Raw genomic sequence first — 26,710 nt, 5'->3', positions numbered from 1 at the left:
GATCATTGATTGTGCAATAGACTTCCACCCACTGTAGTGAAACTTAACTTTGTGATGATTGAAATTAGTTTACCTGCCTTCTGTACAGTATACAAGAAGTTGTTCTGATGTTTCCAATATAAAGAAAAAATGCTGCAGTACCTCCAGAGTGAAGTCTATGAAAAATATTCAGTTTTGCCGACCTTTTATTTGTTGCTGAATCATTCTAGTTCTTGTCAAAAGTTTTATACTTTACAGAAAATTCCTTTGTTCTGAAAGAAAGATGAACTTAATAGCAGGTGTTGGCACATAGTTTCCCTAAGTAAATATGATGGTTGTGTATTAGAGAATATTGTTAAAAATTGTTGTTTCTGAGTTTTTTAAAGAGAAAAAATCAGAAATTGTGATTTTTCTAATAAGCGGGCTTCATTTTGTTACTTGATGCTGAGAATACTTTCAGCTACATTGAACTCTATACAGAATATCAAATTGTATTTTACTTTCATTAAACAACCTTTGATGGTGTTTGCTGGGGCCAACATCTGTTCTGTCTTCCATCCTTCTTAAAGAGGAGACCTGAGCAAGAATGTCCCTGTATACTTTCCTCTTGGCTCTGGTGATGAAATCGTTTGGGATGGCCTGTTGAACAAAATTGTATTTAGTACATTGGAGTCAAAGGAGGAATAGCACCATAGTTCTTCCTCCACCCTGAGATTTAGTATGACTACCATACATGTGCTCAAATGCTTTGGAGGATCTTGTCTTCATAAAGCACACACTTCTATAAAATTCTTATGAAGTTCACTCACAGCTCTAACATCACTGGAGGCTCAGACATAGAAGAACTTCACTGTATTCATCCTCTTATGCTAGGGAGACATAGCTGGCTTAAGAGGTGGGAGAGGAAAAAGGTAGCTCTTTATAGCCATTCACATCTAATATCAATCCTAATTCACAGTCATGTGCTTGTCTTATGTAGCCACTCAAATTATTGTTGACTTTTAAAGCTGACCCAAGACAGTGTATTGCTTAGTTATTGGTTCACAGACAGAGTTTCATATGTTGGATTTGATTCCTGTGACATCCCTACCTAATAGACATCTCTCCCTGTGCCATACTTCTGCAGTTATAATCATCATAGCATCCAAGCAGTAGATCTCTTCTTATTTAAGTGAGGGGGGAACTTACTGGCACGGTGTTCTCCATAAAAGCCCAGGATTTTAGATTTCTAGCCCCTCCACTTGATCCAAAATAGCCTGAATCTCTTGATATTTACAGAATTTGAGAAAGCTTGTTTGTTAAATTAAATGACAGCTGAGATTTCTGAGTACTGTTTATCTCAATCTTGAATTGCTTGGTTAAGTTTTCTATTGATTTTTTTTGTAGTTGTTGTTTAAATGTCTCCTAAATGCACACGGAACTGTGGATAAAGTATACCTTCTTCTGTAAATAAAAATAAAATAAAACAAAAATAGATAGGACCCTATGTTAAAATAACCATTTTAAATAATTACTTATGTCAGAGGTGACAGCACATTCATTGCTTCATAAGACATAAAAACACATAGGCTGATTTTTTCACGTCTATTCCTTCCAGCCCTTTGTTACTAGGTAAAAGGGCCAGGTATCATATAGCCTCTAAAAGCCCTTAGTTTGGCCAGGGAGGTAGTTACCTAATCTAGGAATTAAGGAAGACTGTCATAGGTGATTCTTCAAGGACTGCCTTGCAAGTCATCCAAGACATAGTGGATGTTCTTGAGGAAAAGGTGTGTCAGGGACTGGATTTCAGCACAGAGTGTTGAAAAGGTTATGGACAGCACTGTCATCCAGAGGACTGTTTAAATTAGAATGGGGATCACCATAACTCCCAGAATAATATGTTACAGGGAGAACAGAAAAGCAACTTAAAGCTATTTTAGCCTCCCCATAGTTGCAGGGTACAAGTTACGATTTTTGGCTATAGCTTCTGCCCTGACAAGAGAACGGTCTAATGACAAACTATGGGAATTACTTCCAAAGTTCCTGTGTAATTTTGTAAGATCTATCAAAAAATGTGTACCTGAGTAAGAGATACTAGCTGATCCCTTTTGAGATATATAAAACAGAGACCACACTGTATTTAAGAGATGCTAATAGAAAGATCAGGAGGTAATGTGTATGTATGATTTTGTCTCCTTCAGTTTTGCTTTATCTTACTGTATGCTGATGTTTGTTTTCCATTTTTTAAAGGGAAGTCACTCCACCAAAGTAGAAGCTGTGGTCCGGACTCTGAAGAAAATCCAGGTTAAAGATCCAGGGGCTAAATCTTTAGTTTTCTCAACGGTATTTATCAACAATTTCTACCTTATCAGCAATATTTGAATGTAATTTAATTATATAGAAAAAATATTGTCAATGTATCTTTCATAAATTTTAAAACTACATTTCATTGTTGCTAATCTCTTCTGCTCATACTTATCTTTATTTCTTTACACTAGTTTTCTCTTCTCTGGATTCTGTTTGCCCATGTTGAATGTTGGACTACTTATCACTTTGTCTTTAATATTAAAACTATTTTTAAAAGATATAAAATATACTTTTTCTCAAAGGGAAAAAGTAACATAAAAATCAACATTTGTTTAATGTTCATTTTAAGATGTTTCATAAGAGCTTCCTTTCATATCTGCAGTTTCTTAGGTTATTTATTGGAAGTTTAAACTACTGCAGTTCTGTCATATTTTCATATTCTAGTGTTGACAGTGCTATTTATGATACTGACTTGCTTTTATATTGTTTTTCTAGTGGCAAGATGTGTTGGACATAATTTCAAAAGCCCTCTATGATAACAACATGGTGTTTGCTCAGATTAATGGAATTAGTAAATTTCAGGTACATAAAACTGATTTTGTTGAAAGTCATTTTTGCAGTAGGGTTTGGAAGCAGAAATTCATTTGACTCTTTTACCTTATATCTCCTTTGGGAAAATAGAATTAGAATAATAGAATTGATCAAGGCAGAACACTTAATCTTTGAATTTATGAACTCTAAAACGATAATAATTAAAAAAAAATATCAAAACCACAAAAATAAACCATAAACTTTCATTTAAAAAAAAAACCTTAGTGTGGCTGACAGGGATAAGACAGATTGGCCATTTGTTCTTTGGCTCTTTATTTATTTTTTTTAAAGGCAACAAAAAACACCTGATTGTGACATTCCCCTCAGGGAACCCAGAAGTGGAAGTCACTGTGTTACCTTAGCAAGAGAAAGCTTTGCTGAAGCTTAACTAGTATGTCACCTCCCTGCTACTCCAGTGGGTCCATCTCAAACCAACCAGCAAACTCTTCGAGACTCTGCCAATCTGAGAATTGCTTTGCAGTTAACATTCCGTGAACCCAACTTCCCCAGAGATGTATCTCTGTAGTGTCCAGTCCCTCTCACTAGACACTTGCAGAAATTACTAAAACCATGGTTTCCAAAGAGACAGTACACATGCACACTAGCTTGTTAGCACAACTAAGGGCACACTTTTTTTGTATCTTAATGCACAGGTTTGAGATGATTAATAGTAAAACTAAGAGTATGTTTATTAATAAAGAACGTAGATGTAAGTGGTGGTAAGCCAGAGAGAGAGAGAGAAAAGTGTGGCTACAAACAAAACAACATGGTTTCTAAAGACTAAAAAACTAGCTTTAGCAAGTTACAATCTTTGCCTAAACAGCTTTCTCACATCACGCTACCAACATCTCCAGCCCTTCGGACAGAAGGATCACCCTTAAGTGATGGATTACTAAGGGATTTTTCTCACCACCTTCTTATAATCTAATAAATCTTTGAAATGTGTTCCTTTAGAAGTGTACATCCCAGAGAGAGGTACTCCCCCGCTGTTGTGAAGATGTGGTACTGTTGTCTTCATCCTTTTGTGATACTGTTTTGGTTGGTTTGATTACTATATTTACCTTGAATGCAAATGTACTTTCAGTGTCTCAGGTTTACAAAGCCTGACACTGGCAGATTGGCAAATCCACATTCTTTTGTTTGGGACAAACCTGCTTATGTGTTCTACTCAGATTGCCTGGTCTGACCATGTTTTAGGAACGTTTTCCCAGTATGCATTCATAATTCTTTACATGCAAAGTGTACATATATCACTCAGTAAGTAATATTAATGACCAGAAAGTTTCCTAACAACTACATTTAATGCACTTTTATAGTATGATAATATTGTATTCAACTAGTTGATTCAGTGGCTTATTCTCCATTCTGGGGTGTCTGGATCCTGATGGTCATTCCTAACCTACAAACCTTATCCCGGAACAACTACCACTGAAGTGCTAATAAGGTGCTTATCTTCTAGGAGAACCTCTCAGCATTTAAATATGATCCCAAAATCAATATTTTGTTGCTACCCCTTCATACTGGTTCCAATGGATTAAACATAATTGAAGCAACTCATGTTCTACTAGTGGAGCCCATTTTGAATCCTGCACATGAACTTCAAGCCATTGGCAGAGTGCATCGTATTGGACAAACAAAGTAAGAGTTTAAATAAATGTTGCATAAACCTGTTGTTATATTGCCTTGCCAGTCAAAAATAATACTGTGCTCTTATGTGGAAACCTCCTTTTGAGACTCTCGAAGCATGAAGGGGGTATAATAGGTATCCTCACTTTACATATGGCTACACTGAGGAACAAAAGGGTTTGGATTAAATCTTTAAACAGAACCTAAGTACTTCCACGACTTAAATTCTTGTGTTATATTTTCAAAAGTGACATAGCACTGAGGCCCATTGAAAATCAGTGTGACTTAGGTTCCTAAGAAACTTAGGCACTTACAAGAATTTAGCCCTGCATAATTTACCTAAGAACACATGTTCAGACCCAGGACTAGAATCCAGTGTCTTGACTCCTTATCTCAAGTTCTAGTCACTAGGATCAGAAGAGGTGAGTGAGTTGGGTTGGAAAACATAAAAGGCCCAATTCTCCCCTTTATTTAGGTAGTGAGAAGTGAGCCAAATTCAGTAAAAAGTGGGGGAAGCACAGGAAGATTGGGGGGAGAGGAATTAAGGAAGACTCAGTTGTAAGCTCCAAAGGAAATAGACCAAGAATGAGAGGTAGCTCAACGGAAAGGGGGAGCAGTCATTCCCAACAAAATGCTCGAGTGTACTGTGGGATTTCTAAGTGGAAATCTGCCTTGGAAATACTTCATTGGTCTTATGCTTTTCAAGAGGTCCAGGAGGTGGGCCAGCTCTTCCTCTGTGCTTCAAATAGACCTACCACTTAGCCTGACCACCCACTTCCCCTAGAAAAGTGCTACTCAACACGTGGCCCGTGACCCATTTGTTTGCGGCCCGCAGTGCAGTTTGGGTTTACGTGGGGCTCAACATGCAGCCTGCAGGTGGGATCCTTTGAACATGGCCTCCACTGGGAATACACTCAACAACAGCAAGGCATCTCCCAGACAGGAGGAGCATTGAAAGACACAAGTGGACGGGCTGGCTGGAACATATGGATACATGGTGTCAGCGTTTCTAACCTCCAGGGAGGAGGTGCTGGGGCATTGTGGGAAGTGCTGGCTGCTTAGCCTTGTGGGCAGAGCCTGAGAGGTGCTGACTGGCTCTCGCTGGCCATGTTTGGGTCTGGCACCACGGCTTAATCTTTGTATTCATGCCCGTCAGTGTGAAAGAAGCTATTTGCATATATATTTGTATGTATATGAAACCGTACTTAAGTTGCGACTCTCGACATGTGCTGTGGGCTTCCAAAGTTGAGTAGCCCTGCCCGAGAGCCACACGTACCCCTATATACACTTTTTATCCCTCTGCCCTTCAACCCTTGCTACTCCACTTTTGGAGAGGGAGATAAAGTGTATGGGGATAGGATTGGCTCCAGAGGAAGAGAGTGGTCATGCTAAGTGGTAGGTCTAATTGAAGCATAGAGGAAGAGTAGGCCCACCTCCTGGACCACTTGAAAGGAGCATTGTGTGTTTTCATGCTCTACTCATGGAACATTCTATGTAGTTAAAAAAAAAAACACCTTATGAATCTACTGAAGTTTCTAGTAGACTGTCTCCTGTGGAAGGAAACAATCTAGCCCAAATACTTCATCCATCTTGTGCTTTTTTTATCAAGTTAAGACACCTATTGTTGTTAAAGCTTGTATTGAAGATTGTTGCTTAGATTCTGTATTAATTAAAACTATAGGAGAGAACCTATAACAATTTAACTTGTGGTAAGCAATCTGACCCTTCTGGCAGTTGCAGTCCTTCCTTAAAGAGAAACTGTCAACTTAAAAAAGAAAATAAACATTACTACTTTCATAAAACATTATGTCCTGTTATTACAAAAAGTACCTCTCTATCTTAGATTTTTCTCAAATACCCATTTTTCCAATTATAGTTAAACAAAAATGTTTAGAGGAATCTTAAGTGGTTTCAATTAGATACTGCAATGATTGGTATTTGTTTAGTTTGTGAAACCTGACAACACACAGCACTGTCAAATGCAATTTCCATGGTTTAGTCTGTCTGTATTTTTGTTAGTTGTGTGTGGATTTCACACAATGTCAGAGAAAGAAAAATAGTTTTTAAAATAGGAAAATATAACTGTAAAACAGATGTAATACCTAATTTTTGAAATTGGATAGGTTTTAAATCCATGCTGTTCTTTCATATTAATAGCTAAATATCTCAAGCATTGATGGGCCATGAATGTGCACAACTTTTATTTTGATGTTGCATACTTCATGTTGGTGATGCAAACCACTGAATCACACCCTTTAAAAGTTTATCATTTATAGATTACTGTAAATGCTTGCCTACTTAGATTTAAAAAATTATTCATAAAACCAAAAAAGCCACATATTAAATAGAAACATTACTGGAATGAATAGGTTCTGGAATAAAGATAGATGTATGTTTTTGTTTGGAATGAAGGGAGTTGCAGGAATTGGAGTCAGCGTGTGAGAGAAAGTGAAAAAGTGAGAATGTATGAGTAGGTGGATATTTGGGAGTGGTTCTAAATATTTTGGATCAACTGTGGAGTCAAAGGTCAGAATAATAGCAACAGCCTGTATTGTAATTTCACATGAAGTATCAATGCATAACAGAAAATGAGTAAGCAGCAGCAACAATATGTTGTGTTGTATACTTTAATAACATTTTAATGAAAATAAAATTGTGGGAAGGAAGGGGGCTTATGTATAAGTTAAATGTATAGTAAGAGGCAAATTGTTATGTTTCATCAGCATAAATCTGGAGTTACTGCAGATTTATACCTCTATCCTGCATAAACCTGTGATCATGCTTACCTTTCACCCACATGAGTAAGACTATTGACTTTATCCATTAAATTGCACTGTAGAGCTTGAAAGACTCCCACTGATTTCAGTGGACTTTGAATCCAGTTCGAACTGAGCAAGGTTCAGTGGTTTCTATTTTCTAATACTTTTTCTCAGAATAGAAATTTAATTTTCAAAGGATCTCCAGCTATAACTTTTTATTTTTACTCTGCTCTGTTTCACTCTTTCAGGACCTTAAACATCATTTTTATTTCTCTCTAGCTTTGTTATACTCCATTTGGCAAACAGATCCCCCCCCCCCATGAGACACAGGTCAACATTTTGTTTGGTTTCTTACCTTTTGCATTAGCGATATCAGTATAGCTCTGAAAATGAGGTTTAATTAGTCATTAGTTTGAACTCCCTTTATTAGACTAGCTCAGAAGCGTCAGAGTATAAAACGTTCTAGATCCAGTACGAGCAATGGACTTCGTTGATTATTCAGGACCAGATTATGACTGGCCCTCAGAAAAGAGGGCTCTTGAAGACAGCATGCAAAAGGTCTGTCACAATCCCTTTACTCAGAGGAGTTCAGGAGATGCTTTCTCCATGTCCTCATCCCATGTGCATAACATCCCAAAGTGGAACAGGAGAAGAAAGTGCTGTTCTCCCATCCATATATGACATTAGTCTATGGAGCAGGCCCAGCATACAAAAAGGAGCAGGCCACTTTCCCTGGCAGCAAGAATGCTGCTCCTGCATGCTGAGTAATTATCCAGGCTAGATTTATGCACAGGAAACCAGGAGTGGTGTCCCTTGGCCAGAATCTGGAAATGGGTGACAGGGGATGGATCACTTGATGATGACCTGTTCTCTTCATTCTTTCTGGGGCACCTGGCGCTGGCCACTATCACATGATAGGATACTAGAAATCGAATGGCTGTTATGTTCTTATGGACCTGATCTTGCTAAGTCGCAGTTTGTGTGGTGGGAGGTGCTGCACACCATTTACTTTCAGTGGAGATTACTCACATCTTTCAGGGCTGGACTTTAAAACCCAGAGGAAATGTTGAACAAGGTTAAAATAATTTGTGGTAAGACCAAAATTTGGGCCTAAGCTTCCTGACAGTTCTGAGACAATATGCCAGTGATCAATTTTATTTTTAACACATACAGGCCCACCATTGTTCACAGGTTCCTGATAAAAGCAACAATAGAAGAGAGAATGCAGATGATGCTGAAAACTGTAGAGAGAAGGTATATTTTGGGGGGTTGAGGGGACTAATTGTTATTTGATGCATTGTTAGGGTTGCCAGGTGTCCGGTATTGACCCGGACAGTCCGGTATTTTTGCCTCCTGTCCGATAAAAAAATTCAGACAATACCAGACACCAGAACATCCTGTATTTTCTGAATTTTTTTCCCGGCCAGGAGGCGAAAATACAGGACACCTGGCAACCGTACAACACACTGGGTAACTGGGCCCAGCCCCTGGGTTTCCCCCCCCTTCCCACCCCGCGGTCCCTGACAACCCCGGCCCCCCAACCCCAGACCTCCTGCTTACCTGGTTCTGCAGAGAAGCTGTGTTTTGGCTTGACCACAAAAACAAAATGGCTACCGTCAAAAAGCATAAAGACCAAGGGGAAGCAGTGCTCAACTGCTCCACTATTCCTATCCGTATTCTGACTCTGCAGGCACTTTGAAAGGAGCCATACTGTTTTAATGGGTTTTTTTGGGGGGCGGGGGAGTGGGTGATCAGGATCTCATGCTGGAGGCCAATTATTCCTCATCTGCAGCGTTCTTACACCTACTGAAGCATGTTGCTACTAGTTTCTGTCAGAGTCCTGAAGTAGATGAAATTCAGGTCTGATCCAGTGTAGCACTTTATAGGATTTTAATTTGAGTAGTACTGAATATGAACAACAAAATATCTGATCAGATTATTTTAATTGCTTTTCCTTGAAAATTGCCTAGTGAGAAGACCTTTTGTAAGATGGTCTGTACATAATAAACAGCTGAGCATGATAATAACCATACTCTCCCTTAGAGAGACGAGATGAGCAAAGTGATATATTTTTGACCAATTTCTGCTGATGAGAGATGGAAGCTATTGAGCCTCTCTCTCTTCTGGTCTGGGAAAGGTACAATGTGCGTCACAGCTAAATGCAAGGTGGCATAGATTGTTTACCACAAATTCTAAAGACCAGGATTAATCCTGTAAATTACAGACTAACACAGCTCTGAGACAGACTCTAATGTACCATTCAAGGTAGAGTAGCCTGTTAACACCTCTGTAGTCATAGGCCAAAAAGAGAAGGGTTAGTGGTAGGGATGTAAAATCCCATTTAATCAGTTAAACACTTACACAGAAGCGGGTTGGAGGACTGTAGCATGGTAGGTGATGCTTACTAGTTAACCATTCATATCCCTAATTAGTAAGTTACAGATTGCTGTAGTAAACCAGAGTTTGGCAACTCCTGGCATGCATGCCACAAGTGGCACACGAGTTGATTTCCTGTGGCACGTTAGGTGGGAGCTCAACCCCATCCCTTCCCCGCCCTGCCTTCCCCCCTCCTCCATCCCCCCCCCCCCCACAGGCAGGAGCTTGTGCTGTGGCTCCAGCCTCAGCTGTGCATCTGAAGGAGGGAGCACTAGCTCCCCCTTTGTGCTGGGAGGGGGAGGGCAGGAGAGGCACTGTCCCTGCCTAGCCTGGGTGTACAGCTCCTGAGAGCTAAGGGGTTAATCCCCCCACACACTTCCTGGCCACAGGCTTCTTGCTTCGGAAGGGAGCGGGACTGGGCCTGCTCTGCAGAGCTGGGACGCGGGGTCCGGCACATGTGGTGCGGTCCGGCACATGGGTCGACTAGTTGACTAGTTGCTTACATCCCCAGTATACATACCATTCTTTGTCATCTTCCTTTGTGATGTTCACTGTAGTATAAATATTCAGACAGTCTACTGCTGCATGTTCTTTCTTTATTGCACAGTCTGTTCTCTAACTCACATGCACATTTTTCCTACAGCCACACCAGCTCTTCCATGAAACAGTCAGAAGCCTCAGTGTTGACAGTGGCTGATCTGGCAGATCTTTTCACAGAAGAAACTGAAGAACTTGAGTGAAACACCTTTGATTTGACTCAGTGAAATCAGAAAGGGCATGTCTTCATAATAGTATCTTTATTAAATCAGTTGACCTGTCATACATTTCTGTAAATATCAAATACCCTCCTTCGGTTAGGATTGCTAGCATTTGAAAGGTTTTTAATTTGATTCTGTGGCTATGTTCTTATCACGTTTTCCAATAGTACTGCTGAGATATTGCACTTTGCACACTATACAAAATGATGAATTTTATTGCTGAAGAATGCTTGACCTGGGCTTTGAGGGTAAAATCTTGGCCCAGCTGAAGTTAATGAGAGTTATGCCACTGTCTACAGTGGGGCTGGGATTTTACTCAGAGTAAATATTTGCTTTGGGGGAAAGGAAAGTGTGGTCAGAGAAACAGCGAACAGAGTATTTTGTTTCTCATTTTTTTATTCTACAAAGCATTGTTGAGAATGAATACCTATACAAAAAGGGTTCTAGTGTTCTCAGCATTTTACACTCAAGGATTGCACATTTTATTGATCACACTTAAAATAAACTCTTTACTAGCCACTTGGGTATTCAGAATCCCCTTTTTATGTATTCCTGCGGATTATGCAACACCGTGGAAATGTCATTGCAAGTTAGAATTCGTGGGCACTTACTGCATTGTTATCTTGATAAATTATGCCTTTTATATGTATATTGGTCTTGAAATAACAGTAAAAAATGAACCTGTTGTACACATTTTTAAAAAATCTTGAAGCTATAACTACTGCTTTGTTGTAAGTATTTGGGTTCCTTTGTTACAGAATTTTTTTAAAAAAAATTAAGCTACCCATCATTTTATACTCATTTGGTGTCTGTGTTGCTTTTGTCTTTCCCCATTCACTTCTAATCAGAAATGATGGGCTTGTTTGCACAGTGCTGCAGAAAGATGTGATTTGTATAGCACACCAATCTGTTGTGTTCTAACTATCCTGTGTAGACCTTGCTGGCATAGTCTAAAAGGTATCTCATCCTGTGGACTATATTAATGCAAACTAGGTATATTTTAGGGTACACTTGCAGGATCTGCATGAGAAACTTGACACATTCTCCTTTCCATGTGCCCTTTGGAACAATTTGCACGAAATTAATGTTCCTTATATCTGCATTATCTCTTTCGGGATCAGTGTTTTCTCTGCAAATATGAAAACATTTTCCTTAATTGGGTTTTCACACCACATGGCAGTTTTTTAGAGAAAGTACACTATTGTTCTTTTCTTCAATATAGACATTATGATAAACTAGAGAAGAAACATGTGGGTTGGACTTAGCAATACGATAAAGTTTGAGCTCAAAATGTATATCCCTTAAATTGTGGTAAGGTCATGAACAGAAGAGTCTGTAAAAAATCTGATTAATAAGTAGATTCTGTTTCTGATTTTTAATCAGAATGCTTGTTGCTGGAACTATGTGTTACAAGAGCTTCTTTAGTTCTCTCCAGGCTGACTGCTGCTCTGCAAAGCATCTGCATCTGTTCGGCTGGTTTCTTTTCCTTTTTTGGTTGTCTGGTACTTGTAAGATGTTTACAAGAATAGCCCTCATTTATGGTACGTGACCATGGGAAACCCACACAGGGAAAAAGGAGACCAAAGAAATCACTTCTTCTCCCCACAGCTTGCTAACACTCTTACAAAGAATGAGTGTATTTCGTCAATAGCATTAGAGCTGATGAGTCACAATCTATTAAGTAGCTACAGTAAAACTAGCTTACTGGAACTAAAGAATGTAGATTAGTGGAAACATTTTTTTAAAACTTGTTAATCCACTGTCACCCCACTGTAAGTTTTTTGTGATTATAATCTCTCTTCTTTGCCTGTGTGTCTGTGTTTTCTGCAGAAGCAGATTTTTAATTTCAGTGTAAGCACTTCACATTTCCTATCAGCAATATCATCTGAAGATTTGGAGAGCAAGCTGCATTACATAATCATTTAGATTCATAGGTTTGTTCAAATCCCAGTCTCTGATTTATTTATTTTGATAAATCCCAGTCACTACGCAGCACCACTTTTACTAGTTCTGCTGTTTAGTTCCTTCTCATTGTAGGGGAAAATGCATAGATACCCATAATGCATTGCATCAAAACTGCTTGCTGGTATTGTTACTCTATATGCAAGGCTGTAAAGAAGGTTTCCAGTTGGATTTGACACTCTCAGATATAGTTAAGGAGTAAAAAACAAACTAACTTCCCAAGCCTTCTAAGGGTAAAATAAACTATCCAGATAGAGTTCTGGCAATTAAAGCGTAGCTCTGTTAGAAAAAAATGGCTCTCTGACAATGGCCTTTTGACTCCACAACTCTATTTCCAGTGTGTTCAGTCTACAAATGATTTTTCTCACTGCCAGCACCATTTTTAAAGGGACACTGTCAATCCATGTAAACTGAAAATGATTGATTTATTTTGAAATATTTATTCTGGGGTGGAATTTCCCTTGCATGAATTCCAGAATGGCCTACATACTTCAGGATTTCTGTATTCATTTTAAGTGCATCTTGTCTATGTTAGTTCTGCTAAGGATAAGAGAGAGTTGTAACTGGGTTAGTCAAGGCTCTTGCTGTTTTTCTTCCTTATTATAGGAAACTCTGGAGGCTATGAGGTGGAGGTTTCTGTTTGGTGATCTCAACTTGCACACTGAGAGGATCAAAGACATCACATGTACTGTAATGGGTTTCACAGAATTGCAGTGGTCCTGTGCATTTCACACCTTGTGCTGACATGAAAGTTTTCAGGGTGCAAGATTTCATTTTGTGGGGGACAGCTGTGAAGTTTGCAGTTTTATGTAGGGATGTCAGCCCCCTATAGACAGAGGCTGCTGCCACCTCAGGTTGCTGCTTTTGTATCCGAGGCAGCAGTGCAAGGCAGCAGGCGGGAGCTGGTCTGCATGGGCAGCTGGGTTTTAAACAGGCTCCCCTTGCAGACCAGCTCCTGCCTGCCACCCCATGCTGCTGCCTCCAGGGACTATCCAATAGTCGTGTAACCGCTACGTTTTGATGCAGTTACACAATTATTCAGTTAATCAACATCTAACATCCCTAGTTTTATGCTCTCAAAATGTCGGTCACTGCAGAGAATGGCTTGTAAGTCTAGTACATCTGTTTTGTGGACAAAGTCTATACTTTTATTTTGGGGTTTGGGCACACAAGACAAATCTGTAACCAAAAGAAACAAGCTGCAGCTAAGGAAAGTGCAGAAAAGGGTGCAACATAAATATTACTAGATAGACGTTCTTCCTCCTTTGATTGTGAGTTTTTGTTTTTAATGCCTGTTAAATTGTGTTGGGAGCTAAATTAGTATTTTCTGTCCACACATAAATATAGTGGACAAATAGTGATATATAGGTCTAATGAATTTCATTTGTGAGACAAAGGGGACTGTACTTAAATCCAGTCATGGCTTGGATTTGATGGAAAGCTTATTTAGATAAAGTGAAGGACTGTGAAAGTGCATCTTGGGTCCCTCTGTCCATGGCATATACTAGTCTAGTTTCCTGGAGGTTTTAATGCTTTAATTTTAGTTGTTGGGTTTAGTGTGTGGGTGCTTGGTGGTGATGGTGGCCTGTGATATATGGGAGGTCAGATTAGATTATCTGATCTCTTCTGGGATTGAACTCTGACAATATGATAATTTGACTCTCTTGCTTAAATTTCAGAGAATTCTCTTAAGTCTGAGGACACAACACTGAACTAGAGCCATGGTTTTTGGAAATGTTTTCTCTTTATCACCTTGGTAACTTAGCTAATGTGAATGCACAGTGTTTGCCCATAGAGAGCTTCCAGTCTCATGTACATTAGCAGCAAAGGGCGAAGGGGGGCAATTCCTACTGACAAAAGGAGGAAGTTTGCCTATAGGAAACGCAAATAAGGAGTTTAATTCTTCCTCTTGCCACTTAAAGCACACACTGTTACTCTACCTGCTTATATGCAGGCCATTATTCCAGTCATAGTATCTTCTAGCTACTTCCAACACCACTTAAAGAAAGCTTAAGAATGACTGGTGCAGGTATACAGCAAGTAGTTTTTTTCTGCATTGATTTCCTAACATCAGCTCAAATCCTGCACTCCTTTAGTCAATGGGGATTTAACCTGAGTAAAGAGTGTAAGATTTGACCTTGACATTTTGTGGGACCATTCTTCCACCTCTGTGCACTTTGGCTCTTTTTTGTAGATGATGTACTCGAAGATCAAAGGGGAGCTATTTAGCTGCCTTTGTGGCACTGTTCTCCAGATTCTAGGTGGGGGGGGGGGGGTTGTAGCTCTGGTCCACATCAGAGGAGAGAAAGGAAAATGGCTCAATTGGGGGAATACATGTTGCCCCCTCACAGTCGCTTAAAGCTGTATTGCCATTTCCACAGAGCCCTTCTAACTCCATGGTTCTAGAGTAACAAGGAGGCAGCCCTGCCAGTGCAGCTAGTAAGAAGCCAGAAGAGCTCCAATCAGCCAATGGAATGGGGCCTCTCATAGTGCCTGATCATCCATTAGGTTCCAGGCTGGTCCTGTGGAGGGAAGGACCCACTCTTGACAGACCAGTGGAGAAGCATCGTTGGATCTTTGTAGCAATTTCCCTTCCTAAGGTCCTCTCCCATGGTAAGAATGATCCAGACCTCAGCTATGAACAATAACTAGGAAAAGGATATGTTTTTCATGTGTAATGCATCCATTGGCAATAGGGAACATAAACTGAATCTGAATGTTTATCTACTATATATTTTAGAAACTATGTGTCCGTCCATTTGTCTGGTGAGTCTGTTTTTTCCAGAACTCCTCCCAAATGGTAAGAGCTAGGACCATCAAATTTGGCATAGAGCTCCCTCTTATCATAACTTAAAGCAAGGTAAGGGTTTGGTTGTACCAGGACAATGGGATGTGCTTGGATTCTATTGTTTCTCATAACGTAGAAAGGGAAGGATCTGGTAAGAGGGACAGTTATACTGCAGAATGACCACGTTGGGCAGCAAGGGATCAGAGATGAGGACCGGGACAGCTATAACTCCACTGGGCCATCAGAGAACAGGAATGGAGAAAGGGACAGCTATCTGCTATATATTTCAGAGAGTTTGTGTGTCTGTTCCCAGCCGGGGGACATGTAGCCCTCTCCCAGCTGTGTGCACTGCAGTTTCAGTGGCAATGGAGAGGTGATTCCCACTTGATCCTAATGTGCTGGTGGTGTCCTCTCTCCTGGGGCAGCCTGCATACTAAACTCCTTATCCCATCTCCATTCCAGAACAATGATTTAAATGAAGAAAAACAAAACTTATTTGAGGTAGGGACCTGAGTAATGCAGAGTAAATTTTCTAGTCAAGTATTTTACTTGCATTTATAGTAAAGATTATAGTTATTTTCTTAGTGAACACTAACAGAATTATTGGAAATATAAAGGGCTTTGCAGCTGTTGAAGAAAGTGACTCCTTTTGTACAGGTTTGCCACAGTGATGGGTGCTTTAACAATGCTTTAACTGAGGCCTGGGCAATTTATGTCCCACAGGATGGATCCGGCCCGCAGAGGCAGTGGAAGCCCCAGGCAGGGTCCCCTGCTTGCTCTACAGCCCCACATGCTGCTCAGAAATGTGGACACTTTCTCTTTGAGTGCAGGGAAGATACAGATACTGCTCCTGCCCCCAGCACAATCCCATTGGCTGGTTTCTGGACAGACTCTGGCCAATGGGAGCTGCCTGTTTGAATAACAGGCAGCCACAAAGTACAACCCTCCTGCTCACTCACTCAAGCAGATGGCCAAGCTGGCAGAAACATTTTAAGCTCTGTAAGCCTTTAGCTCTGCAGGCAGGCAGGCACGCTGGTAAGTCTCCTGGCGAGAACCTGCCTCTGGCACCTCAGTCCTTCCTTTCTCCCACCCTCTACCCCACATTCCTGTTTCTCCAGATGCACCCATACCCCCTCCCAGATCTGGCACTCCAGTCTCCTTCCTGAGATCACAATCCCCTCCTATCCTAGGTCACATCCCAAAACCTTGCACCCCAGTTTCCTGCTTTAGATCACAACTGCCTCCTTCACCCAAACACCCTTCCAGACCCCATTCTCCCTTCTGTATCCCAGTCCCTTAACCCAAGCTCCCTTCTGAACCCAACCTCCATCCCGACCCTGCACCTCCTCCATTAATACCATGGAAGAGTGCAGCCCTCAACCACTTTCCAAAGTCTTGGGAGTGCCCCCCCCCCATCAAAAATTATTGCCCACCCCTGCTTTAACTGCTACTCTGGCACTTAGCCAAACCCATGCTGCAGATTTGTAAATGTAGTCGTTTAAAATCATAGAAAAGGAAGGAACCTCGAGAGGTCATCAAGTCTAGGCTCCTGACCTGGACTCAGTCAGGACCCAGTACTGTCTAGACCATCTCTGATGTCTATCTAACCTGCTCTTAAATATCTCCAGAGATGGAGATTCCACAGTCTCCCTAGGCAATTTATTCCAGTGTTTATCCACCCTGACAGTTGGGAAGTTTTTCCTAATGTCCAACCTAAACCTCCCTTGCTGCAGTTTAAGTCCATTGCTTCTTGTCCTATAATCAGAGGCCAAGGAGAACAATTTTTCTCTCTCCTCCTTGCGACAACCTTTTAGATACCTGAAAACCACTATCATGTCCCTCTTAGTCTTCTCCTTTCCAAACTAAACAAGCCCAATTCTTTCAATCTTCATTCATAGGTCATGTTCTCTAGACCTTTTAATCATTCTTGTTGCTCTTCTCTGGACCTCCTCCAATTTCTCCACATCTTTCTTGTAATGTGGTGCCCAGAACTGAACACAATACTCCAATTGAGGCCTAATCAACGCAGAGTAGAGTGGAAGAATGGCTTCTCATGTCTTGCTCACATCACTCCTGTTAATGCATCGCAGAATCATGTTTGCTTTTTTTGCAACAGCATCACACTGTTGCCTTACATTTAGCTTGTGGTCCACTATGACTCCTAGATCCCTTTCTGCAGTACTCCTCCTTAGACAATCGCTTCTTATCCTGTATCTGTGAAACTGATTATTCCTTCCTAAGTGGAGTACTTTGCATTGGTCCTTATTAAACTTCATCCTATTTACCTCAGACCATTTCTCCAGTTTGTGCGTGCAGTACAAATGTATAGCACCTCAAACGAAAAGAATAGTCTTTGTCCATAAAACAGATGTATTAGACTTACAAATCATTCTTTGCAATGACAGACATTTTGATGGCATGAAGCTGCAACCTTCACAACTGTCCCTGTGTAAAGGGTCCTCAGTCAGCGGGGGGGGGCACCGCTGACTCCCTAGAATACCCACTGGCTTCCTGTGGGCAGAGCTAGGTGCGGCTGGACCCGCCCGCCAAGGGATTTTAGAGGACACTTCCTCTTCCGTAGCAGCAGGTTGCCATGTTGCTGTCCCAGGCTCATTACACCTCCACAAAATGAAATCTTGAACCTTCCGAACTTTCATGCCAGCACACGGCCTGAAAAGCATAGAATCACTACATTTCCATCTTGGGGACATGCAGGTGGTAGAGGAGGATTCTGGCTCCCTTTGGTAGCTCACTACAGGACTGTATCATAAATATTTCAACTCCAGTAACTGGTGGCCAAGTGATCTTTGCTCTTTTATCTATGTTTTTAGTAGGAAACTTGATACTATGTTTCATGTGGCATTCACAATTTTTTTAAACTCAGTTTTCCTTCATAAAAAATTATCTCTCCAAAAGATTATATTGAAGGGTAGGAGTGGGGAGGGGGGAACAAAATGCACTGGACTCCTTTGTTGCATATTTCCAACAAGGAGAGGTTTCAATCACTTACAGCTCCCTTTAACAGCCTGCAAAGCAGAATGAATGGACACAAAACACCACAGCAATAAATGAAGTGAGTGAAGCATAAGGGCTGTTTGGCTCCTGCCTAGTAAAGAATGAGTTGTGCTGCTGCTATTGTACAAGACAAAATGTGTGTATGTGGGAGGAGGGTGGCTCTTCTGTCTTGGAGGAATTCGGTCCCAAACTGGGCAAAATAATTGTTGTGAGTAACCTTGGGGTACGTCTAGACTACATGCCTCTGTCGCCAGAGGCATGTAGATTAGGCTACCAGGCATAGGAAAATGAAGCGGTGATTTAAATAATCGCCGTTTCATTTAAATTTACATGGCTGTCGGGCTGAGCCGATCAGAAGCATGTAGTCTAGACGTACCCTTGGTCTCCACTGACTATCTCTGTGCACCTGAGGGAATCCTATTGTTGGGTACAGGATACCATGCACCCATTAACTAGGACATGGTCATTTCGGTGAAGTGGGTTTAAAAAAAAAACCTCCCCCCATTGTAAAAGAGTTGAAGAAACCTGCTTCCCATTCCAGTCAAGTAAAGCAACTGAAAGGGCAAGAGATACTTAGGGTTTTCCTGGCTTTGGGCTGCTTGAGGGAACTCCAGTTCAGACTGTACTGTGTAAGATGCTCTTTGCTGTTTTCCTGACCATTTCTCTGCTGACTTCAACTTCAGCAAATTACACTGACGTCGGAGAAGGTGAGTTTTTTTTTTTAAAGAAAAATGCTACCATTAGGCCACACCAAAAAAAAAGCATTTCCATTGGGAATTCTGAACTAGCATAGGCACAGTTCTCCACTTACACTGGCTTTAAACCACTGTTGAAATCAGAATCAGGTTCTATACACACAGAATATGACATGCTCTTAAAATCTTGCACACTGTAGGCATCATATGCATATACGATGGGTATAGATGCAATTGATTTTAACTAAGATAATTTAAAATCATTTTTCCCCTGGCTTGCACCTGAATTACTTTCATATGCAACTTTATTCTTTTCTTCATAACGTTATGACATCTGGAGCCTTGGATAACTATCTTTTTATTATTTAAAATCTAAATACATGTATTGGAGTGTACATGTATTTGTTGTACCAGCATTAAATATGTCATCTCATTTATTTATGTGATCAGTTGTAAAGTGTAAGCATTACATATTTACAATTAAGGTTATATCAATCCTGACATGGATCTTTGTTTGAATGTTTGCAATTCTGTGGCAGCATATGTTTTAATTAGTTGTGGGCACCAGTGTCAAGCTAGCATATACATTCTTTTACATATAAACAAACAATTATTTTATAAAATAACATGAGTCAATACTCACAAATTGTTGGATATCTTATATTGTAATTTAATGATAGCATCTCAGAATGGAAAGAGGGAATAACTGAATTGCTTTAAGAGAACAGTGGAACTGATCCTTTTATACACTAAAAATGTCTTCACAATAGCTTGATAAAATGAAATTTGAAAATGAATATGTGCAAAGAAATCTGTTTTTCACTGTGACTCTTCAAAAGTAGATTGAAGTGCTCCTCCTAAGTGCTCCTCACCAAACAGTAACATCATTTCTCCACTGGGATTCGGTATTTTCTATTTTGTGAAATATCAGAGCTTCTGGATTTTGTTTGTACTACAGACTAGAACATTTCATTCTCATGGTTATGCCTCTAGCACGTGATCCAGGGACTTCAATAGGCATTTGATCAGGTTTCACAAGAAGATTAATGGAAAAATTGAAACACAAATGACTGAGCAGACAGGAGAGGTGTAAGGAAAACACTTAATGCTGCCATAACACTTAATGCTACCAAAGGTTGGTATCTTTTCTAGTAAGTCTTCTTTCTCTATTTTTTATATTGCATGCTGCTGCCTTACTTCTCATTTTATTGTGCAACATTTTTCCTCTTTGATAATTTATCAGTACTTTAATAAAGCAGGAAGCATTGTGCCTTTGGTTCCTTTGTCAGCAGCCTTTTATTTTAAAATCATAGTTTGGTGTTAAATACATCGATTGTCCCTTAAAGTTTCTCTATTAATGTCTCTTTTTAAATACAAAATTGGCTGTGAGTTACTTGGGAGCTGAAATAACATCTACTATACAGGCAGTCCCCGACTTATGTCGGATCCGCACTTACGAACGGGGCTTTTGTCGCCCCAGAGTTTACGGGCGGCGGGTCGCTGCCCGTGTCCTCTGGGGCGAGAAAAGCTTCTCCCGGTCTCCCTAGTCTGCTGGGGGGGTCCAGCAAAGCCACTGGACCCCCGCAGCAGACCAGGGGGACAGGAGCAAAGCCGCCCAGGTGGCAGGGGTGCTGCTGCCTGGGCGGCTTTGCTCCTGGGCAAACGAGCAAAGCCGCCCAGGCAACGGCTTTGCTCGGGTGTCCCTGGTCTGCTGGGGAGGTCCAGAGGCTTTGCTGGACCCCCCCAGCAGACCAGGGGGACAGGAGCAAAGCCGCACGGGCAGCGGGGTCCCTCCGCCTGTGCGGCTTTGCTCGGGTCTCCCTGGTCTGCTGGGGGGGGAGGGGGCGCAGCTAGTGCGCCCCCCCCCCCCCCAGCAGACCAGGCTTTTGTTGCGGGACGCCTTGGGTAGAGCAGCTGGGGTGCTGCCAGGTTGGTCCTGTGGGAACCTACCAGGCAGCGCCCCAGCTGTTCTGTCCCAGGCTCCAGATTCAGTGGCTGTTGAAACTGATCAGGCTGATTCCAGGAAGCTGGGGGCAGAGCAACTCTGCCTCCGGCTTCCTGTAGTCAGCCCCTGGTCAGTTTCAGTGGCAGCAGCTGAATCTGGAGCCAGTTCCGACTTACATACAGATTCAACTTAAGAACAAACCTATAGTCCCTATCTTGTACGTAACCCGGGGACTGCCCGTATATTTGAGAGAGTTTGTCAGTTCAAGAACTCCTCCTAAACAGTAAGAGCTAGCACCACTAAATGTGATATGTGGTTTCCTCTTTTAGCAAAACTTAAAGCAAGGTAAGGGTTTGGTTGTACCAGGAAAATAGAATGTGCCTTGAATAGGATTACTTCTCAGAACCTATACAGAAAAGAGACAGAATCACAAGACAAGTGAAAGGAGCTAGCTGGGGGCATGCATCCCCACCTTTCCAGGCACCCTTTGTGGGGGGGCTGAAGCTTCCCCACCCCAGATTTGTATGGGGAAATTGCTGGTCATTCCTTAACTTCAGTGGAATGCAGTTTGCTGCATTCCACACTCTGGTTGTGGAGAGCAGAGGGAAAATGAGCTGCACACTTTGCTCGCACTCCCTAACAGGGACAGGAAGTGAAAGAGCAAGCAGCCCTTGTATGGATTTGGGGGAGGGGAGCAGGGCTTCTCCTCTCTCCCCCCGCCCCCCGCCCTCCTTGCCAAGTCCCCTATACACACAATATAAAATCCCAGTTAATTAGTTAACCCGTTAAATCAACTGAAGCGGGATCCAACTCCTGCCCCCCTCAGCTGCTGCTGCCAGCCCTCCGTGTGCATGGGGGGGTGGCTCTTCACCCCTGCAGGTTTGGAATAGCCCTCAGTCCACGGCAGGCCACAAGTTGTTCTTGGGTACCAATTAACTGTTCACATCACATACACACAGTCCCTTGCCCGGAGCCCCACCTCACTCCCCAATCCTGACTCCTGCACCCCCCACACCTCCATTCCTCTGCTCTGAGCCTCTCCTTAAGGACCTGAGCAGCACTGGGTAAATTTGCTGGTATATTTATGACAACATCTTTCTTTTCTTAAACAGCTGTGAGCAATGCATTACTTTTTGCCAAGCCACTGGGGAATCACTAGGGAACATTGCAATAAGCTAGTTGTTCAGCAATGCTGTGTTCCAAATCCCTTTGTGTGTTGCTGAGATGTCTGACAGATGCAACCTGTGCTGTGTGATATTAAGCAGTTTCAATGAATGGGATAGCTCTAAGTAAACTACATGTTCTTCTTGGGGTGATGTCCCCCATGGGGCTCCACTGTTGGTGACGTGATTCCTGGAGCCGCAGTTCACAGCTTTTTGTAGTAATTGACAGTTGGGCTGCACGTGCGCAGGAGGCACCTCGCGCCGCTGACAGCGCCTTGCGCAGCAGCCCAACCCCCCCTTCAGTTCCTCTTCAACTGCCCTCCGTCACAGATGGAGCTCTGATCTCTTTCGCCTCAGGCATTGTCTCTTCACACTTACTTGCTACTTAATTGCTCTTCTTTCTGGGCTATTTCCCTTAATTGATCAATTGATACAACTTAAAAAAAAACCAACCCATGCTATTCCAGCTGATGGACCGCCTCAGCAGCAGCGGCTTTGATTCTTCTCGCTCCCTGTTTTACTCCCTTAAAGGTGTTTCTCTTAAAAAGAAAGAAAAAGAAAAAAGAGGGTAAAGAAGAGAAAAGAAGGCACGCAAGCCTTAACAATAACCAACTCTATCCAGCCCTCAGGGCTTTAAAAATCATATATAATGTAAGGATCCCATGCCAGCATCAGATGGGCATGATTCCTGCATAAGATGTTTGCGGGAGGCGCATGCCCCCCCCAAAATATGATCATTGCACGAGCCTCACGCCAGGGCCAGGAAGGACCGTGAAATGCAGCTCCGCATGATCATGTTTGAAAGGGCGCTGCAGCCCTCAGAGCAGCCTGAACCTGCTGTGAAGCATGGAGACCTGAAGCACAGGTCTGTGTCGTCATTGCCCCATAAACATCACAGTGCAACAGTCTCATCTGCCACGTCACTGCCTACAAAGTCGTCCCCCAGATTGATCACTGGGGATGTGTGGCACACACCAGAAAATCCGGCAGAAAATTTTTTACTAGGCACTGCAGCGGCTGCAACCCCCACCAACTTGGGGTCGGCACACTTAGCAGTGGCACCGGAGGGACCATGGCACCGCAGAAACCAGCACCACAGCATTCAGTGCTGAGAAGAAGCCGGGAACTGCCTTCCAAATGGCCCCGCAAATCCTTTGCGCTGCCTCCTCCTGAGCTATCTACAGGAAAGCTTCCCCATCAGAGGCTTCAACACAGTCGCTGCAGGATAAAATCCTTGTGCAAATGCAGGTAATACGATATTAACAGCTGAAGATTACAACACTCAGCTGAGCTCTCCTCTGCCCCCTTTGGGGGCTCCTCCGTACTTAACTGATTCAGCAGGTCCATCTCTATGTGACATTGAACCCCCACTGACACAGAGAAATGTTGCAACTGCTGAATACGATCAAGGCAGTGTTTTTTCTTCACAACATTAATTTCCAGCTACATCTCATCAATTTCAACATTACCATGAAAGACCTCACTATCCTGACTGGTACCCAGAATGTCAATATCCCCCTCTCTTCTACCCCCTGCTGTGGACACCGTGGGACTATTGGGAGACCCACAGATGCCATCCCAGGAGTACATCTTGGAGGCTCCCTCCAGCCTCCGCAACCCATAACCTTCCAGCTTTGGTAGACTCGGAGATAGGGTCACACTAGAATGGCAAGTATCAGACATGCATCTGACGAAGTGGGTCTTTGCCCACGAAAGCTTATGCTCCTACACTTCAGTTAGTCTATAAGGTGCCACAGGACTCCTCGCCGCTTTTACTAGAATGGCAGACACTCAAGGACAATTTATCCTCACCCCTTGATGAAGCTGCGACACCAGAAGCATCAAACTCTATAGATGACCTAAAACAGTTCCAAGAACTTTTAAAAAGAGTAGCCACTAGCTAGGAGGTTCAACTCGATGAAGTAAAAGAGAAACATCATCATCTCTTAAAGAACATTCGTCTGTCCTCTCAAGGAAAGATTGCTCTCCCTATTGATGACTCAATAATGGAGGTATCTGAGGACATTTGGCAGACACCTGCCTCAATGCAACCCACCTGCAAAAAAAGCGGATAAAAAGTATTTTGTCCCTCCCAAGGGAAGGGGTGGGAAGGAGGCGGGCAAGGGTATTTATATTTGAGGTAGATCTTGGACTGCACTTAAATTCAAGAAGTGATCTCATGCTTAAAAAGGTTGGAGACCACTGTAGTAATAGTAGTTGCACTGGGCCAGCTGAATTTTAACCCAAGTCTAAAATTGCCCTAGGCTGGCACTAAGGTACCTGGCCAGATTCTCTTTCACCATCCTTCATGTTGAGGCCTTCTGTCTTAGGAAACTGAGACAGTGAGAGTGTTCTGCAGGCTGGCCTGCTGAACTGAGTATTGTTCTGCTCTTATGGCTGTAAGTCACCTCCTGTCAAACCCAGAGCACAAAGAATAAGCATTCTCTAGATTGCATTTGGAGAAGGCAGTCCCTTGAGTTTATGGCTGAACAGAACTTCAGAAATGACTGTTTTGGTTTTTCCACAGATGTATGATTACCTGAATCAGCAAAGTCATTCAATCAGATATACTTCCCATCAACTAGTGCCACGGCTGCTAATTTCACAGCAGAAAAAATAGCTGGCAAAATGTCTGAAAGAGCAAACTTTCTGAAAGCGAAAGCAGGAGAGAAGATTTGTAAGCACGGAATGTGCATAATTATTATTTCTTATTTGTATCCCAGTCACATCTAGAAACCCTACCAGATCTCTCTCTCTCTCTCTCTCGCTCTCTCTCTACTTTTGCTGGATGCTGTATAACGCAGAACCTGATGTTAATGGGAGACTTTTCATTGAATTCAATGGATTTTGGATCAGTCCCACAGACACTGCTTACAGACAGGACAAAGAATAGGAAGGGACACAGAGAAGTGACTGCCAAAGATCACTCAATGGCAGAGCTGAGCCAAGCTTTCTGAAATCCAGTCCAGCATCCTACCTTTTAGATCATGATGCCTTCTGCACTACCTGCATTTGTTGCCGGCAGCAGCAGTGAAACCTACATCTGCAGACTCTGTTATGTGAGGATGTTAGCACAGTGCTTGCTGGCACACTTTATTCCTGTCATAAATCAGTTTTTTGCTGGCTGGTTTGCTGACAAACTGGCACCGGGCAGACTGGCATTTTCCAAACAAATCCAATAGGGTTGATTCTGACCTTGTATATTCTGGTGCACAATAAAAAGTAACTCCGGTGAAGTCAATGGGCCAGATTCAACACTCACTGGCTAAAGAATAATATTGACTTCAGTGGAATTACTCAGTTGTATATCAATTAAGGTGCTATCAGCCCCAGTAGAGTTACGTCTGTGTTCAAATGAAGTAAGGAAAGCAGAAGGAAACTAAAACTGTTGGGTTTTTTTTTTTTGCCATATTCACTTTTAGGGTTATCAGATAGCTTTCAAAAAATTCCGGACACATGTGATCTCAGAACAGGGTTGGGGGACCAGCCGTGAGGGGAAAGGGGCTTGTCGGGAGGGGTTATGGGGAAGCTGGGCTGATCAGAAGATGGGGGGACTGGCTGGCAGGAAGCAGAGCTGGCCGGGAAGGGGTTGGGGGGGGGTGCAGAGCTAGCCGGGGAGGAACTGGCTGGCAGAAAGCAGGGCTGTTCGGAGGGGGTCAGGGGAAGCGGGCGGGCCGGCAGGAAACTGGCCGACGGGAAGCAGAGCTGGCCAAGGGGGAACCGGCCAGAGGGGAGTGGGGCTGACCCGGGCGCATGCAGATGCTGGGGTGCTGTCCATCCCATGCACGGTCCCGGTGGGGCGCATGGGTGAGCCTGGCCCCGGGGATTCCATCCCGCTCTACTGCGTAGCTGCGTATTGCCTGGCTGGTTGACACACTCTCACAGTACACAGCTACATACTGATACTCATGATAACAATAAAACTTACTTATTTAGAAAATACCGGACATTTATATTTTCTCTATTTGTTTCCCGAACAGAAAGCTCAAATACCGGAGTGTTTGGTTCAAAACCGGACACCTGGCAACCCTATTCACTTTTACTTAGGGCTTGATTAAAATGTTGGTGTAAAATAAACAGGATATTTGGGGGCTGCTGCTCTTTGTACTAGTTCTGAGTGAGAAGTAACCAAAAAGATAAGCCAACCTGAAATCTCTTTTTAACCTGAGGAGGAGTGTATTACAGGTTGAACCTCTCTAAGCCAGCACTTTCTGGTCTGGCAACATTGGCAGCCTGGCATGATTTTGGTTAACTAGATGTCCACTTACCATGGGTGCGGTCAAGTTTGCTATATCCCATAAAATTTAACAGCCACTAGTGCTGACTTTCAGTGTTCTGTGCTGTTATTTAGCTCTAATTTCCCACAAATGTCTTCTAATATACCACTAAGCAGTGGAGTGTTGGTAATGCTGCTAGACAATATTGACTTCCCGTGGTCCGGCAAATTCTCTGGTTTGGCACCAGTCAGGTCCTGAGGGTGCCAGACTCGAGAGGTTCAACCTGTAGTTGTATGGAACAACAGTCAGAGCTTGTGGGTCCAATTTTCCACAAGTTCACTGTGACTTTCAGTAACTCTCACAAGCTCTCTGTTCCTCAATTTGCTCATTTTTAAATGGCTATAAGACTTCTTGAGTTGAGGAAACTAGTAAATTACTAATGACATTTCTCTAAAAGGGATGCTGACTCAAGCCACAATCTGGAGGATAATAGTTCTTTAGAAATGAGAGCAACACTGTTAACCCATTTGACTAGACACACTCTAACACC

The 26,710-nt window shown here is 42.4% G+C and overlaps 1 protein-coding gene across 1 annotated transcript in view; it reads left to right on the top strand.

Moving 5' to 3' along the window:
- The window catches only part of SHPRH (SNF2 histone linker PHD RING helicase), a 98,602-nt gene extending 87,432 nt beyond the window's left edge, over window positions 1-11,170 (top strand). The window contains exons 26-30 of the mRNA XM_075924373.2: window positions 2,209-2,301; window positions 2,761-2,847; window positions 4,316-4,494; window positions 8,415-8,495; window positions 10,261-11,170. Coding sequence (XP_075780488.2) covers window positions 2,209-2,301; window positions 2,761-2,847; window positions 4,316-4,494; window positions 8,415-8,495; window positions 10,261-10,357 — 537 coding nt within the window. The 3' untranslated portion in view covers window positions 10,358-11,170. The remainder of the gene's footprint in view (window positions 1-2,208; window positions 2,302-2,760; window positions 2,848-4,315; window positions 4,495-8,414; window positions 8,496-10,260) is intronic.
- The last annotated feature ends 15,540 nt before the right edge of the window (window positions 11,171-26,710 follow it).

This window comes from Pelodiscus sinensis, chromosome 3 (genome assembly GCF_052426305.1).
Source record: "Pelodiscus sinensis isolate ZL-2025 chromosome 3, ASM5242630v1, whole genome shotgun sequence".
Classification (NCBI taxonomy): domain Eukaryota; kingdom Metazoa; phylum Chordata; order Testudines; family Trionychidae; genus Pelodiscus; species Pelodiscus sinensis.
This window is presented reverse-complemented; position numbering and strand designations above follow the sequence as displayed.